The sequence below is a fragment of the Squalius cephalus genome (assembly GCF_949319135.1).
Source record: "Squalius cephalus genome assembly, chromosome: 11".
Taxonomy (NCBI): Eukaryota; Metazoa; Chordata; class Actinopteri; order Cypriniformes; family Leuciscidae; genus Squalius; species Squalius cephalus.
This window is the reverse complement of record NC_137132.1, coordinates 17,172,341-17,187,243: the sequence shown is the minus strand read 5'-3', so window position 1 is coordinate 17,187,243 and position 14,903 is coordinate 17,172,341. Positions and strand designations below refer to the sequence as shown.

General features: G+C 36.1%; 1 protein-coding gene across 1 annotated transcript in view; it reads right to left on the bottom strand.

Annotated features, from left to right (window-relative positions):
* Positions 1–133: 133 nt before the first annotated feature.
* Positions 134–14,903, bottom strand: part of lrrc75a (leucine rich repeat containing 75A) — a 23,527-nt gene continuing 8,757 nt past the window's right edge. Inside the window, 2 exon segments of the mRNA XM_079885345.1 lie at positions 134–2,267; positions 2,269–2,335. Of these exon segments, the coding sequence (XP_079741471.1) occupies positions 1,507–2,267; positions 2,269–2,335 (828 nt within the window). The 3' untranslated portion in view covers positions 134–1,506.

The window sequence follows — 14,903 nt, the reverse complement described above, 5'->3', positions numbered from 1 at the left end:
TCTATATTCCGGTTCACAAACGCCAGGAAATTCCGTACATGTTTATTGTTATTACCACAGTTCCAGCATCCCAACATTTTATGTACTGTTTAACGCATAAATGAAGTGTATAATTGTTAAAGGTTTATTGGTTTTGATGCCAACAGTCAAATACATTTTGTTTTGTTTACAAATAATCTTATACACATAGGCCTATTGCTGTTTGTCGTTCCTAGCATTCTCCTTGCTTTACAGAAATACTGGCAAAGTCATTGAACACAGCTCTTCAGTGCACTTTTATATTTATCACTCTGTAATGGCACAACTTGTCAAGAAGTTATGGATTTGAAACACAGCAGGATCATTTTAGGATACCTGGTGACCATAAAATGACATGATAATCTGAAATAGATTAGTTACAGGAGCTTCCTTTAATAATTTATGTTATAAACCATAATTTGAGGTGGATCTTAATTCTACTTTAAAAAAAACACTGAACACAATTTTGCAGGTAAGCATATTATGATATTATACAAAGTACAGTATAAATGGATATAATATAAATCCTAATTCTCAAGGGAATTTTAAATACATAAAACAAAGAAAAATCCATTGTGACAATTCAATATACACTGTCATTAAAACAATACTTTAATTTACTGGCATATCAGAACTATAATGTAAAATTCCAATTAGGCACTAAATAGATGTTTATACAATGAAATACCTTTATTTTTAACAGTGGATAAATAAAAATGAAACAATATCATTTTAGTGGTTAAAGGTTCTCTTCTAAAGAACAGAGCTAAGAAACCACACATAGTCTTCAAAATCCATGTCAAGTAACAACAACAGAATATCAGCATTATATATACTGTGTAGCCAAACGACACTTTGTTCTGTATAGCGAGTCTTTTCTCTTTGGCTTCAGTCCCGCTGCTCTTATCATACAAACACGTTGATTTTGGGCCAACACTGTGACAAGAGATTTTGGTTTTCCACTGTATAAATTAGGGGCACTTAATATGATCTCATCTGCGTCCCATCCACCTGACACCCGGGACATGCATATTCACTGGGTGATACTGAATAGAATTTAAGTTGTTTTCCACTGCAGGAGAAAATGTGATGCTTGCAACAATCAGATGCATAGATGGACACATTGATTCATGAAACCCAAGCCAATCCGCTTATATCCAGCATGTTAAAACCGATCACATCTACACACATGCCTCTCCAGCAGGGTTTTGAACAGGCACATAGGCACAGAGGTTCATGGTTATGACAGTGAAGGGGAAAACCTGAATGAGAAAGAATATTTGATATTTTTGTACCTCACAAGTAATTCATTTCTCCTTTGCAACAACAGACAACCGCTACGATTGTTAAACCTATAAAACCTGCAGAATCACATGACTTCTTGGACAACCCAGTCTGAAAACAAGCCTGTCACACTCTTCCTTGCACTCTCTTTTTCTTAAAGGGACTAAGGTTATAGCCTCTAATCAAATTAGACAGTGGCTTTAATCAGGTAGGGTTGTCCGAATGACATGCTAACTGGTCAGGGACAGAGTCTTCTCTTAAAGGCTCAATGGCTCCAGAGGAGTGCTGTGACTGGCTGGAGCAAGACAGATGGGAAGACTGGCTTTGAAAGTACTCTTCACCCTCTGCTTTGGGCGGCCTCTTCTCTTTGCTCCACTTTGCGACCGGATCTTTTACCAACCGCTGCTCCTCCAAGGTCCACAAACTGTCTTCCTCGTCCTCCTTGCCCTGCACCTCCCTGTCAAAGTCCAGCAACTCCTCCATCATGTCCTCGATCTCCATTTCACCGTCAATCTCTTCTTCTACCTCAGATCTGAGCTCTCCCATGCTCTCTGTCCTGTTCGTATCATCGGCGTCGTCCTCATCCACTCGGCCCTCCGGCTCGCTGGCCTGGCTCTCGCCGAACTCCAGGATGGTGGGAAGGTTGCCTTTTTTGGGGCAGCGCTTGCGCAGGCTCACCAGAAACGGTTGTGGAAGGGAGAAGATGTCCACGTTGTTCCCCAGGTCGATCCAGGTGACGCTGGGGAATCTGTCCGGGTCCTTCAGCGTGTCCGTGAGCTCTTTGAGCACTGCACGGGTCAGCCTGTTGCCATTGAGGGCCAGAGTCTCGAGGCGGGGAAGGGACGCCAGCGTGGGGAGGAGCAGGAGGAAGGCATCGTCTGTGAGCTCGGTGAAGCCCAGCTCTATGCTGCCGATGCGGGACGCGTGGTGATGAAGGTAGGCACAGAGACGCTCCATGTCTTTCACTCCAAGAGGGATGCCAGACAGGTCTAATGCCCCACTGGATGGAGTGCTTGAAAGAGCTGATTTCAGACTAGGGAAAAGAAGCAGACAGAGAGTAAGAATGTGTGTGGATGTGGGGGAATTAACTTTTTATTGAATTTTATAAATCAGAGCCGGAGGAGAGAATATATGAGCTAATATTAAATATTAACTGGAGGAAGAAAATATTCAGAATTCTAAAATTTCAAGAAGTTAACAAGGAAACTAGGACACACTTGCTGGTTGGCTGGTTGCTGGTTGGTTTCATTAGGAACTGAAAAAAACAGTTTGTAGTTTGAATTTGAAAGTTTATATATTTTATACGCATATATATTTGTGCAGCACTTTGGGTCACGTTATTTTGCTTTTGAATGTATTGTATAAATAAACTTTGACTGGACATTACCATCTAGGATGTCTAAAGTTTTTTTTCTCTCTCCAAAACTCCATGTAGAATTTTAGGGCTATTCATCACATCAAACCACTAAAATTAATATATGAGGAATAAATTCACAATATATCTTATTCATGTTCTTATGACAGATGCAATTTAGCTGCAAATAAAGAAATAAAATAAAAACAATTAAAGGGGTGGTATAATGCCTTTTCACAAGATGTAAAATAAATCTCTGATGTCCCCGGAGTGTGTATGTGAAGTTTTAGCTCAAAATTCCCCACAGATATTTTTATACAGCATGTTAAAATTGTCACTTTTTGAGGGTGAGCAAAAACGCACCATTTTGTGTCTGTCTCTTTAAATGCAAATGAGCTGCTGTTCCCAAAAAGAGGGTGGAGCTACAACAACTTCTGTCCTTTCACCTCACACAGACATGCACTTAAAATTTATAAACTTTTAACCTTTTATGTTCAAACTGGAGTCAGACAAAGATGGAGAGACTAAAGAAGAAGTGACAACATGTAGAAAGCAACAGGACATTTCTGAATGGCTATTATTTGAAGAATGTATGCAGCTGATGTGGAGTTAACTTCTAGTCATTGATTAGCATATTCTGTCATGATAATTGTATTCCGAGGGCGGGGTTTATGTAAATTCTAGGGTTCGTGATGTCACTAACCCAGGAGGAATGTCGTGTAGTCCCTTCCAGCCGTTTGTTGTAGTTCATAAAAAAACGATTTCTTTAAAAGCAAATATCTCCCTTTGCTTTGAACTTTGAGCGTTGTAACTTTGCAGATGTTGTATATGTTCAAACAGCAACATTACACACTAACTAAAGTTAAAAAAGTGAAATCATAATCAACCACCTTTTTAAATAAAATTAAATAAAACAATCAAAATTTTAATTCAATAATTTAATTAAAATAACACAAAATGCCGTTTGTGGACATTATTAAGGCAACAAATATTTATGGCCATTACATTTTCCTTTTACTGACATTGGCAGCTGTGGCAACAACTTCTCACATATTTAAATAACCTCTTCCAGAATCCTATGCTGTAAAACCGTTTATTGTGGACATTTTCTGTGGCAGCAACATTATATTGTACAAAATGTATTATAATTAGACTGTTACAACTATCTCTGCTCTCTGATCTGGTTACAGATTTCTACGAATGAAAGTACTTCAAAGCTAGAGTAATTTAAACAGTCATTAGTGCCTAAAGAAGACATGTAGGGCAGGGGCAAACTGAAAGCTGAACTGTATTCGAACATAACATTCGAAACTGTTGATGAACTCAATTTTATAATAATAAAAGAGATAGACAATGCAGTTTAATTTATTGAAACCCAAACCAGCGTTAACTTTTCTCTTTTTTTTTAACTCAGAGATGATCAATGACTCATATCGGCTCACCGAGAGTAATTGAGATCTGATTGAAAGGATTCATTTTCTGTAAATGCATTACAGATTCAAAACAGCCCCTGCAATACGAACGGCATAGAATTTAAGAGTTAATTTAATCATGATGTCGGCTGTTATTTGTCAAGTGTGGATTAAGAACCTACAAGAGATAGATAAATGGAGTGATAGTGGGGAACAAGAAGAAGGCAGGAAGAGAAGCTAATTTATGAAGTAAAAGAGAACAAATGCATTGCTGTAACCGCTGCACATGCAGCAAACTCATAATCAGCTCAGTGTGTCACCACAGCTTGCCAGTGTGAGAATGAAGAGAGAAAGAGTGAAAGCGAGAACAGAAACGGCAAGAATACTAATTTGTAATGTGGCCACCATTAATTCACTCCAGGACATGCATATATCTTATTGAACTGGCATTTGAGGAAGAGAGACGAATAATAACATCCTGATTTAACATGCTATGTTCATTCTGAATGATATATTTCCAGCCCCGCTATGATCCAGTCATTGAGCTAGCAAATAAAACAGCAGCAATGTCAAGGAAATGGCTAAAGCAGAACAGGATATCAACTCTCCTGATATTTCTGGCAAGGATCCCGAATCCCACGCTCTTTAAGAGAAAAAGCATTTCCCTCTCTCAGCAACCTCACCCTGAATGCATCTGACCCACTTATATTCTCTTCACTGCATTTGATCATTTCCAAAAGGAGTGATGTTAAGCAGAAATATTAAAATGATCTATTAGCAAAATGATATTTGTCATGTGACTTTTATAACTTTAGAAAACAAATTGAAAAGTATTTCAAAAGCATTTCAAAAACTTTTCCATAATAATATTTGTTACATTGTTCTTTATAAAACAGATTTTTTATAAAAAACCCTCAAATGGATTATTTGCATGGCCCGTTGACTGTCAGTGTCCCAGTAATGGGACAGTTGGCACAGCTTTTTTAATGCCTTTTTGTTTTTTTCCCAATCTCATATTTTAATAATCATCATACATTATGTATCATTCCAAAGCTTAAACATTCTAAATTCGTTCTGTGAAAATTGGACATTGTGTTACCATGGAAAAGGTCCTTTAAATCCTCTTAGCTGGCTCATTTTTTGTAATATCATCTTCAAATTTGGAGCACAATTTGATTAGATATATGGCTTTGATTTTCTAGAAATTAGAGTCCACATTATTTTGTAATATATATATATTTTGTATAAAATAAAGTTTAGTTCACATTTGTAAACTTCTACAACTTTACACTTTCAATTTTTGGAGTGCTTTCACTTCTTTAAAAAGCCAACCTGTATTCCAAAGCATTCATAAATTATAACCATTTAAGTTTAGATTTATGCTCAAAAAGGGGGTTGTGAGAGTTAACAGGTTAAATAACTCTCCAGTCTGAGGAGTCATCGGTTAAATATAATCTTACCCAAGTAATCTTTCCTGTACTTTATTTTCATTTATTACATGGCTTGGTTGAATTCTAATGTAGAATGCGGTCTGTTATTTCTTGATAACAGACCGCTGATAAGTATAACCAGAGACAATTTATATAACACACCGTTGCCATGAAAAACAGAGTGTTGCTATGGACGCAGGATTCTAACCGTAGAGACGGAACGGACTATTTTCTTTAGCGGAAGCAATACAATCGTTTTTAAATCGATAAACTCCTTTTTAAATCAATATTTTGTGTCAAATTATTGATTTATTTAGTAGGTAGCCATGTAATAAGCGGGATAATGTAGAGCGAGACGGTTGTTATAACGAATACAACCCCTTCAGGCTGATTCAAGACGTCGGGGGTCCTGATCAGCCTGTCGGGGTTGTATTCGCTATAACAACCGCCTCGCTCTACATTATCCCTTACATGCAACATATGACACCAAAGCAGCTTTTGACTGCTTAGAAAGCACCTGAGTTATTTAAGCTGGAAAGGATAATCAGAGAGATTTTGCAATCTACGTAATGTTTAATTTATTTAATGCAGCTTTTTAATTTATCTGAAATTTAAATCACTCTTCAATTAAAAAAAAAAAGCAGATAGTGACAAGCAATACATTTTGTCTGCCACATGTCTTGATTTCTACAGTTAGAACGGTGTCTTTACTTTCAGCACTCATTTATTTTCTCACACAAGACTAATTATTGACCCGTCAGCAGGTGTGTGTGCTGTGAAAAATCCTCTTTTCCGGTGAAACTAAATGAAATCAGGTGATTACTTCAGTGTGATAGATTGGAAAGACGGTTCGACTTAATTACCGAAGATAATAAGGTTGACGTTTCTCATTTCTCAGCTATACGGAAATGAACCCTTTCGATTACTGAAGATAAAGCAAAGATAAAGCAGCAGGTGGGTGGGAGGGTGTCAGAGATGCGCCATCCTGAATTGCATTGTTACAATTCATTCACATGCTGTTAAAGAGCAAAAAAAGGGAGAAAAAGCAAAATACCCAACCCATAAAATCATTTTTACGTTGTCTATAAAAAGTGGTAAATCCATAATTTACATAGCTGGATACACTATATTTGCAGTATTCTACAAAGTTTGGGGTCAGTATGCATTAAATCACCGCTTACACAAAATTATGCAGCACAACTGTTTTCAACATTGATAATAATAAGAGATGTTTCTTGAGCTGCAAATCAGCATATTAGAATGATTTCTAAAGGATCATGTAACACTGAAGACTTGAGCCATTTGCCATCACAGGAATAAATTACATTTTAAAATATATTCAAATAGAAGACAGTTATTTAAAACGGAGATAATGTTTCAAACTATTACTATTTTTGCTGTATTTTCATCAAATAAATGTAGCCTTGGTGAGCATATGAGATGTCTTTCAAAAACGTAAAAAAAAAAATTAATTACTGACCCTGAATGTAGATTTAATGTAGGTGAATAAAAATGGCCTTGACCCTCAAATAATATGTTGAAGACTCTTCCGTAATAAGTGTGGTAATTATGACTGATTCTATCATACTGTTCTATTCTCCAACACACAAAATAAAGGATTACCATCAATGAAATAATACCTGAAATAAACCTTCTTTTGCAGTGTATGCAAGGATGACTGAATGTGCGGACTATTTATTTTAGTTAACATTTAGCTTAGTAAGATGTAGAACATAACCTATCATTTAAAATAGCAAGCACTTTCCATGAATGCAGTACACTTTGCTGTCCCATTGCTTTGGATCTATATCCTAATAATACAAAAAGTCATTATTTTTACTTAGTCTTTTGAATTGATATTCAATTAATTTGAGCTATTTCTGTATAATATGTAGTTATTTTGTTAACATTTTACTGCATGATTTCCCCCATTACAGAACATTCCTTAAAACTGACACCTAATAAATAACATAATTTGGATTTTATTTAATTTAATTATTTTTTACAGAATGCTGGGAAGACAAACAAATAACCTCAATCCATTTTCTCAACTTTTATAAATACTTTTTACACTTGCAAAAATTGAGAACTTCATATAAAACAAAAAACGCTAACATAAAATTCAGTTGACTTCCAGAGATTGACAACTAACATTTTTATGACGTTTAGGCTCAATTTTATAGCCAATTTGTGTAAAGTGCCAGCAGTTTTGTTTAAGCTCTTTGTGTAATAAGTTTATGTTAATTTTAAAAGCTGACTTCAAGCTATTTCACATCATCTTTTGCCAAACAGCTCTTTTACTCAGCCTCTCAGGCATCAGTAACTCTGACATGACAGCTTTCTGGATGGCTATGTAAATCAATGCAAAAGCATCAATGTTAAGACATCATTAATTGGAGGCCACGTGCAAAACGAAAAGTCAAAGTCACTGCTAGAATAAAGACAGACAGGGAATGAAATTGAGAAAGCCAGATATGCTGACAGCTGTAAGGAACATGACAGGAATGAATACCAATAGCCTATTGCATTATCATGCCACATTCAGAACCTGCTGTTTCTGCACTCAGGCAGTAAAGAGCGTGAGCAGACAAGGACAAGACGACAACAAGAGAAAAAGAGGCACAAAATGGAGAGCTTAAGCTACAGAACTGTGAGGTAATCTCTTGGGGAGAGGTGGCATTAGAAAGACTCAAGAGTTCAAAATAGGAGAAAATAGAGGGATGAGAAATAGGAGGGAAAATTTAGAAGGCAGAAAGAATTCAGCAGACATGCCTGAGAGATGACAGTATGATTTCACAACAGCCCATATTCCACACCCTCTTCTAGTCCTATTTTATATTCCCAAATCCTTTTTTTCGTTTAACACAGCTCTCTATCTTTCATCTCCCCTCACAGTTAAACAATTCTAGCTATCAAATACCATGCAGACCAGCGAGTTTGCCATTAATGGGTGGTATGGAGGCTGATCATATGTTAAAGCTAGATAAAACATCTGGAGATGATGGTCTAGAAAGCTCCAGCCTGCCTGTGTTGAGATGAGGAAGACATTCTTTACTGGCTCAGACTGACAGTTGCTTGTTATCGACTGCAGACGCTTCACCGCATGCAGACCAGTGCAATGCACTTCACATTTCAGCCCAGCTATAACTCAACAATAGAGGTCATGTAATAGGTCTACGGCATATCAGATTCCACTTAGCAGGTTTTGTTTCGAAGAAGCGATCCAAATACACCTAACAATATTTTTAGTCCACACAACAGCAGTTTTCAGATATCTTGCGTTCGTAAAGACCTGTTTATATTGGTCAATTTGCATTTAACAATTTGACAATCAACTTATATTGCATTTGGGCAATATCCTGCAAAAAACTAAATTTTTAAGTAAAATCAACTTGGATGTTTAAGTCATTTCAACTTAAATTACATTAAACTGACTTAAAAAAATAGTTGAATTTTGTAAAGCTTGTTGAAAATTGCTTAACTTAAAGGGATAGTTCGGCCAAAAATTATATTTAACCCATGATTTACTCACCCTCAAGCTGTTCGAGATGCATATGTCAATCTTTTTTCAGACAAACACATTTTCAGTTTTTTTAGAAAATGTCTTAGATCTTTCAGTGGTTATAATGTGAAGTTATGGGGTCCACCTCCTTCAAGTCCCAAAATGTGCATGCATCCTTCACAAAAGTAATCCATCCGGCTCCAGGGGGATAAACGAAGGCCTTCTGAGGGTAATCCGTGCTGTTTTGTCGTAAAAATATACATATTTAAAACTTTATAAATGAAAATATCTTGCTTCCGGCAACGGTCGACGCGCGTTCACGGCAGATGGATGCCGGCGTATGACGTAGGACGTGGACCCCATAGCTTCACATTATAACCACTGAAAGATCTAAGACATTTTCTAAAATAACTGAAAATGTGTTCGTCTGAAAAATGATTGACATATGCATCTCGAACGGCTTGAGGGTGAGTAAATCATGGGTTAAATATTATTTTTGGCCGAACTATCCCTTTAAGCAATGATAAAACATATATGTCATATTTTTTACAGTGTATATACCGCTGTGCTAATAAATACATTTTAATGTATACAAATACAGTCTGTATTTACACTTAAGATTACACTTAAGATAACAGATTAACAAATCCGGAGCATATGTATAATTTCCTCCAGGTATATGTAGAATTGCAAATCAGAATTGATGTAGCTTCAATGTAAATATTTGCATGCAGGCACATAGATAAAACTGCACACACACTATGAGTAATGCAATGCTCACATAAACATGCATACCGCAGCCAAACATCTGTTGCGTATGAATTCTCTAAGAGAAAATGAGACACCTGTCTGAGAGACTGTCTCACTCTGATCTGTGGAGGAGGTTAAGGTCATGTTAGCACTTAGCCAACACTACAGCGGAGAGAGGAATCATTAAGGGAGAGGGAAAGAGAAAGGGTAACTAAAGGAGACATAAAATGATAAAATTAGTTAAAAATGAAATCATTATGAATACTTGGATAATTTTCAGTGCTGTTATTGTTAACTAAAACTATTTAAAATGGTTTTTGTTCATTAAAACAAAGCTGAAATAAAATTAAATATAAATATTAGATGAAAAACTTAAACTTAAAAAACGTACATGAAAATTAGAAATGTACTAAAACTTAAACTGAAATTAAAAATGACAAAAGCACATACAATTATAGAAACTTAAACTAAATTTAAAATGCAAGCTGAAAATATAAAAATAAAAGCTAATTTATCAAGAAATACTATAATAGTATTTACATAATAAAAAATAACACTGCTGAATTTACATTTTTCCACCCAGAGGATGCTCTTTCAAAGCTCACATTTAATGTGTCTATTTCGTCTCAGATGTTTTGCCTAACAAAAAAACAAAAAAACTTGTATATATGTTTGAGATCATATTGAAAGTTTGAGACATTGCTGAGATAGCTTCTGAAACTCTAGAGAGGGCGCATTTGAGATTGACTTTTTCTCAGGAGAAAAATCTAAGAAAGAGGACAAGCTCCAAAAAAGGAAAAACTATAAAAACATCATAAAAGTAGTCCATATGACTAGTTCACTATATTACAAGTAATCTCAAGTCATATGGGATCTTAATTTGAGATACAGACCAAAGTTGTTATTCAGTGAAAATCTGTAGTGGTCACCATTCACTTTCAATGTATGGAAATGAGAAGCTTGGACATTCTGCTATAAATGACTAGTAATTTAGGGGACCTGTTACCACAACTGAAATAAAGGCCTGGTTGCAGTTTAAAAATTATAATTTATTTAATTAAACCTTTTAAGTTGCAAACAATATTTTGTTGAGTTCTGTTGACATCATAATGTTGATCATTACATAAACTTAATTTAGTGTGTGATTTAAACTAAATGTTTTGTGTTAATTGTTTATTTATTTGATTTTTAAATTAAGCTGTAGTAACTTCATGAAATTGTCTTGATAACTTTGAAAATGAACATTGGATTTCTAGTTCCCAGCAAGCTTTGCATAGGACTGGATAAGGAGAATAAATGTTGGAATTAAGTGTCATTGTATTTGTTTTTAGTAAAGGGAAATACCTGTTAGTGTTTAATGCTGTTATGTTTGACATTTAAAAAAGTTTATTTTATGTTGAAGTTTTTGTGGTTACCACTGTGCTGAAGAGACTGTGAAGGTAAACACTACATTGCAGTAGCGGATCCTGACCTTAAATTTAGGTAGGTTCTGGGTCTTAGCACTAGTTTATGATGAAACATTTTGTAAGCTTTATTTTCTAATAGCTGAATACGTGCAGGTAGCAGAGGTCTAATGTCATTGGATTATTCAGCCTTGAGGGTGGCGCTCTAATGTTGACTGAAAGGCTTTAAATACACACATCACACACATTGGACGCAATCTTAGAATTGCCTTAATGCAGTATTTATTGCCTCCGAATGTTAGAATGTCACAAGTCGTGGAGGAATTCCGGTGAGGAATAGAAAGTCATGTCTATTCTCAGAACAAACATCAAACAAACACAACAGAACTATATAAAAGCTGTTCATGTGAGCATGTTTAAACAAAAGAATTTATTACTTATTACTTAATTTGATACGCTAATACACATAGGAAAAACAGACAGAGGTTTACGTATGGTAATGTGAAAATAAGTGGGGCAGTCTGAAATCTGCCCCAATAGCTCTAAATTAGAGCGTGCTGCAGTTCCATTTTCCACCACAGACTTACACAAGAAACCGTGGGGGCGCTGTAGAGCTGAGGAGGACTCAGCCACCCTCTGCCCTACTTACTAGTATCATAAAACATGCAAGCCGAACCCATGTGCTACATTTGAATATATCCTGCTCACTTTACGACTTAAACAATTCGAGAAAATCCAAAACATATTTGTTGTAGAATGCTGAACACTTTTACAATTTATTATTGATTCAGTATACATAAAGGTCTATGTTTTGGATGAATAATTTGGTGGGGCATGCATAAATATTTGGGTTACAGACGAGCCGTGGCTGCTACATTGACTATAAACTATAAACAATGACTGCTCTAATGCCAGTGACAAGTAATATCTTACTTGTTCATTAAATTTACAAGCTAAATAAGTTAGCAATAAATATACTAGATGCAATGAATTGGTTCCAGGGCTACAACTCAAGTAGATGTTAAAGGGGTGGTTGATTATGATTTCACTTTTCTAACTTTAGTTAGTGTGTAATGTTGCTGTTTGAGCATAAACAACACCTGCAAAGTTACAAAGCTCAAAGTTCAAAGCAAAGGAAGATATTTGCTTTTAAAGAAATCGTTTTTTTAAAGGACTAAAACAAATGGCTGGTAGGGACTACACAACATTCCTCCTGGGTTAGTGACATCACTAATCCTAAAATTTACATAAACCCCGCCCCCGGGAACACACAGTCCATGTTGAGAAGAGGAAGAGTTATTGTAGTAGAGCACATTTGTGAGTCTGCTCAAGCTGTCGCATCCGTCTTTTCACATGTAATACAGTACGTAACACAAATGCAATAGCATGTCACTCTGTAGGCATCTTACAATAGTTCCCACACGAGCGATTTTATAGATTATTATGACAGAATATGCTAATCAAAGACTTGAAGATAGTTAACTCCACATCAGCAACATAAATTCATCCACTAACCATTCAGAAACGTCATGTTGCATTCTACATGTTGTCACTTCTTCTTGAGTCTTTAAACATAAATGCAGAACAGTTTCTGACATTTTAGTGCTTGTCTGTGTGAGGTAATCGGAGCTGCTAACACACACACACACACACACACACACACACACACAAGCTCCTGAAGCTCCGCCCTCTGTGCCGGGAGCAGCAGCTCATTTGCACTTAAAGAGACACACACGAAATGTTTTTACTGACCCTCAAAAAGGGACAATTTTAACATACTGTAAAAAATAATCTGTGGGGTATTTTGAGCTAAAACTTAACATACACACTCTGGGGACAACAGAGAGTGTTTTTACATATTGTAAAAAGGAGCATTATACCACCCCTTTAAATGTTTTAGGATAGGAGACATCATTTTTTAGAGTGTAATCCATGGAAGAAAGAAAATCATGTGGTTTCCTGATATTGAGAAAATAGTGACTGAATTTTCATTTTAGTTAATCTATTCCCTTGTTTTTCTTTCCTGTTTGCACCTTCAGGCTGTGAAATTATTTGAACTCCTATTTCTCCTGGACAGCCTCGTTATTAATGATCTGATGAAATCACATCAGTAAACTCAGAGTTCAGGTAGAACAAACAAAAGCAATTGAGGAAGTTTAAACAGAGAATAAGGAGAGCCTCAGAGGCACACCAGCATCAACAACACGGGCAACAGAGAAACACTTCTCTTTTTAAACTCCAACAGCTGCATTCACATCTGCCACAATAACCCACACCACCGTAAACATCACAAGGGGTAACAAATAGAGGGCCATGTGTGGTGTGACTCAGACAAACGGTGAACCCGGTGAAGATTAGACAACACAACCAGAGTGGATAAAAAGGAGAAGCTATTGAATCACCGGTCTACACATAAACACATACCTTCACATTCCAGCTTTACCACAGCAGCCAATGCAGTGAATGAACTGCGGTAGGGGAGATCAGCTGATTTATCCTTGCATACATAAGTTTAAGCACACCACTAGTGAGTTAAGCACAGAATAAAGGCTTAAGTGTATCCATCGACACAGGACATAAATAAAGCCTAGTATTTCCTCATTACACAGTCTGTATTTTGACTATATTAATTGCAGCTGGAAAGGAGCCACATAAGTATGAGTCTACACCACAGAACCATGTGTTAGCAAAAAAAACCACACAGCACGCAGTGGGAGGCTGCTCTTTCATTCACTGACTCAATCTGCAGATTCAACAGCTCTTTTCATCAGTGGACGGAGGCGAAACCACTAAAAGCCCAGTTGAGGAGCCAATTCACAGGTGATGAGATTTGGATGGTATACACAGCTGTTCTGGAGATATAAGATATTGTGTATTAAAACTATTTGAGGATATCAGGACTGAAGGACCCAACCCTCAGATGAGACGCTCCATTAGCCATGCGGTTTTTAAAGCGCAATTAATCCCTAAGTGCTGACGAATCAGTACAGGGACAAACAACTGGCAAAGCGATGATTCATTTTGACTGCCTGCTCTGCAAAGTCAGAAAGCCTTTTATTTTAAAACCAACTAATTAGTTTAATTAATGAACAAAGCGAGGCACTTGCGAGCCACTAGGCTACTGCATGTGGGCTGAAGAATATGAGCATCAATACAATTTATAATGTAGCGTAGAATGTAATGTTTTCATGTGAAATTAAAGTACGTATGTCGCAATAGAGAGCTAGACGGCAGAAAGAAAATGAGAGAATAAAAGAAAGAAAAGAGGAAAAAGAGAGAGAAAGAAAAGAGACAACAAAAGAAAAGTGTTCCCGCAGTAAATAAATGTCCATTCCTAAAAATCATTTTGATAAATATCGACTAGCTAACGAATCACTGAATAATTTGTGAATCGATGTGATTGACAAAAGATTCAACTTAAAAGAATGATTCACTCAAAAATGGTAAATTACTATGGTTTGTGAGCAAGTTTTACCCTAGTTTTAATTTTAGTGTAAATTGCTTGTTCTTGCCTGTAAACCACTTGAACTGCATTGATTTATTTGGAAAATTTGCTATATAAATAGAATTTGATTGATTGATTGATACACAAGAGCAAAATAGCATATCAAATATTTGAGAACATATATTGAACAAATATTTGATAACTAGAAAAATGTATATTCAAAATAGAAGTTATAATATAAAATATTATTATTTGATTCGATTTCAAATAAATGCTGTTCTTTTATGCTGTTTCTTGATATTAAG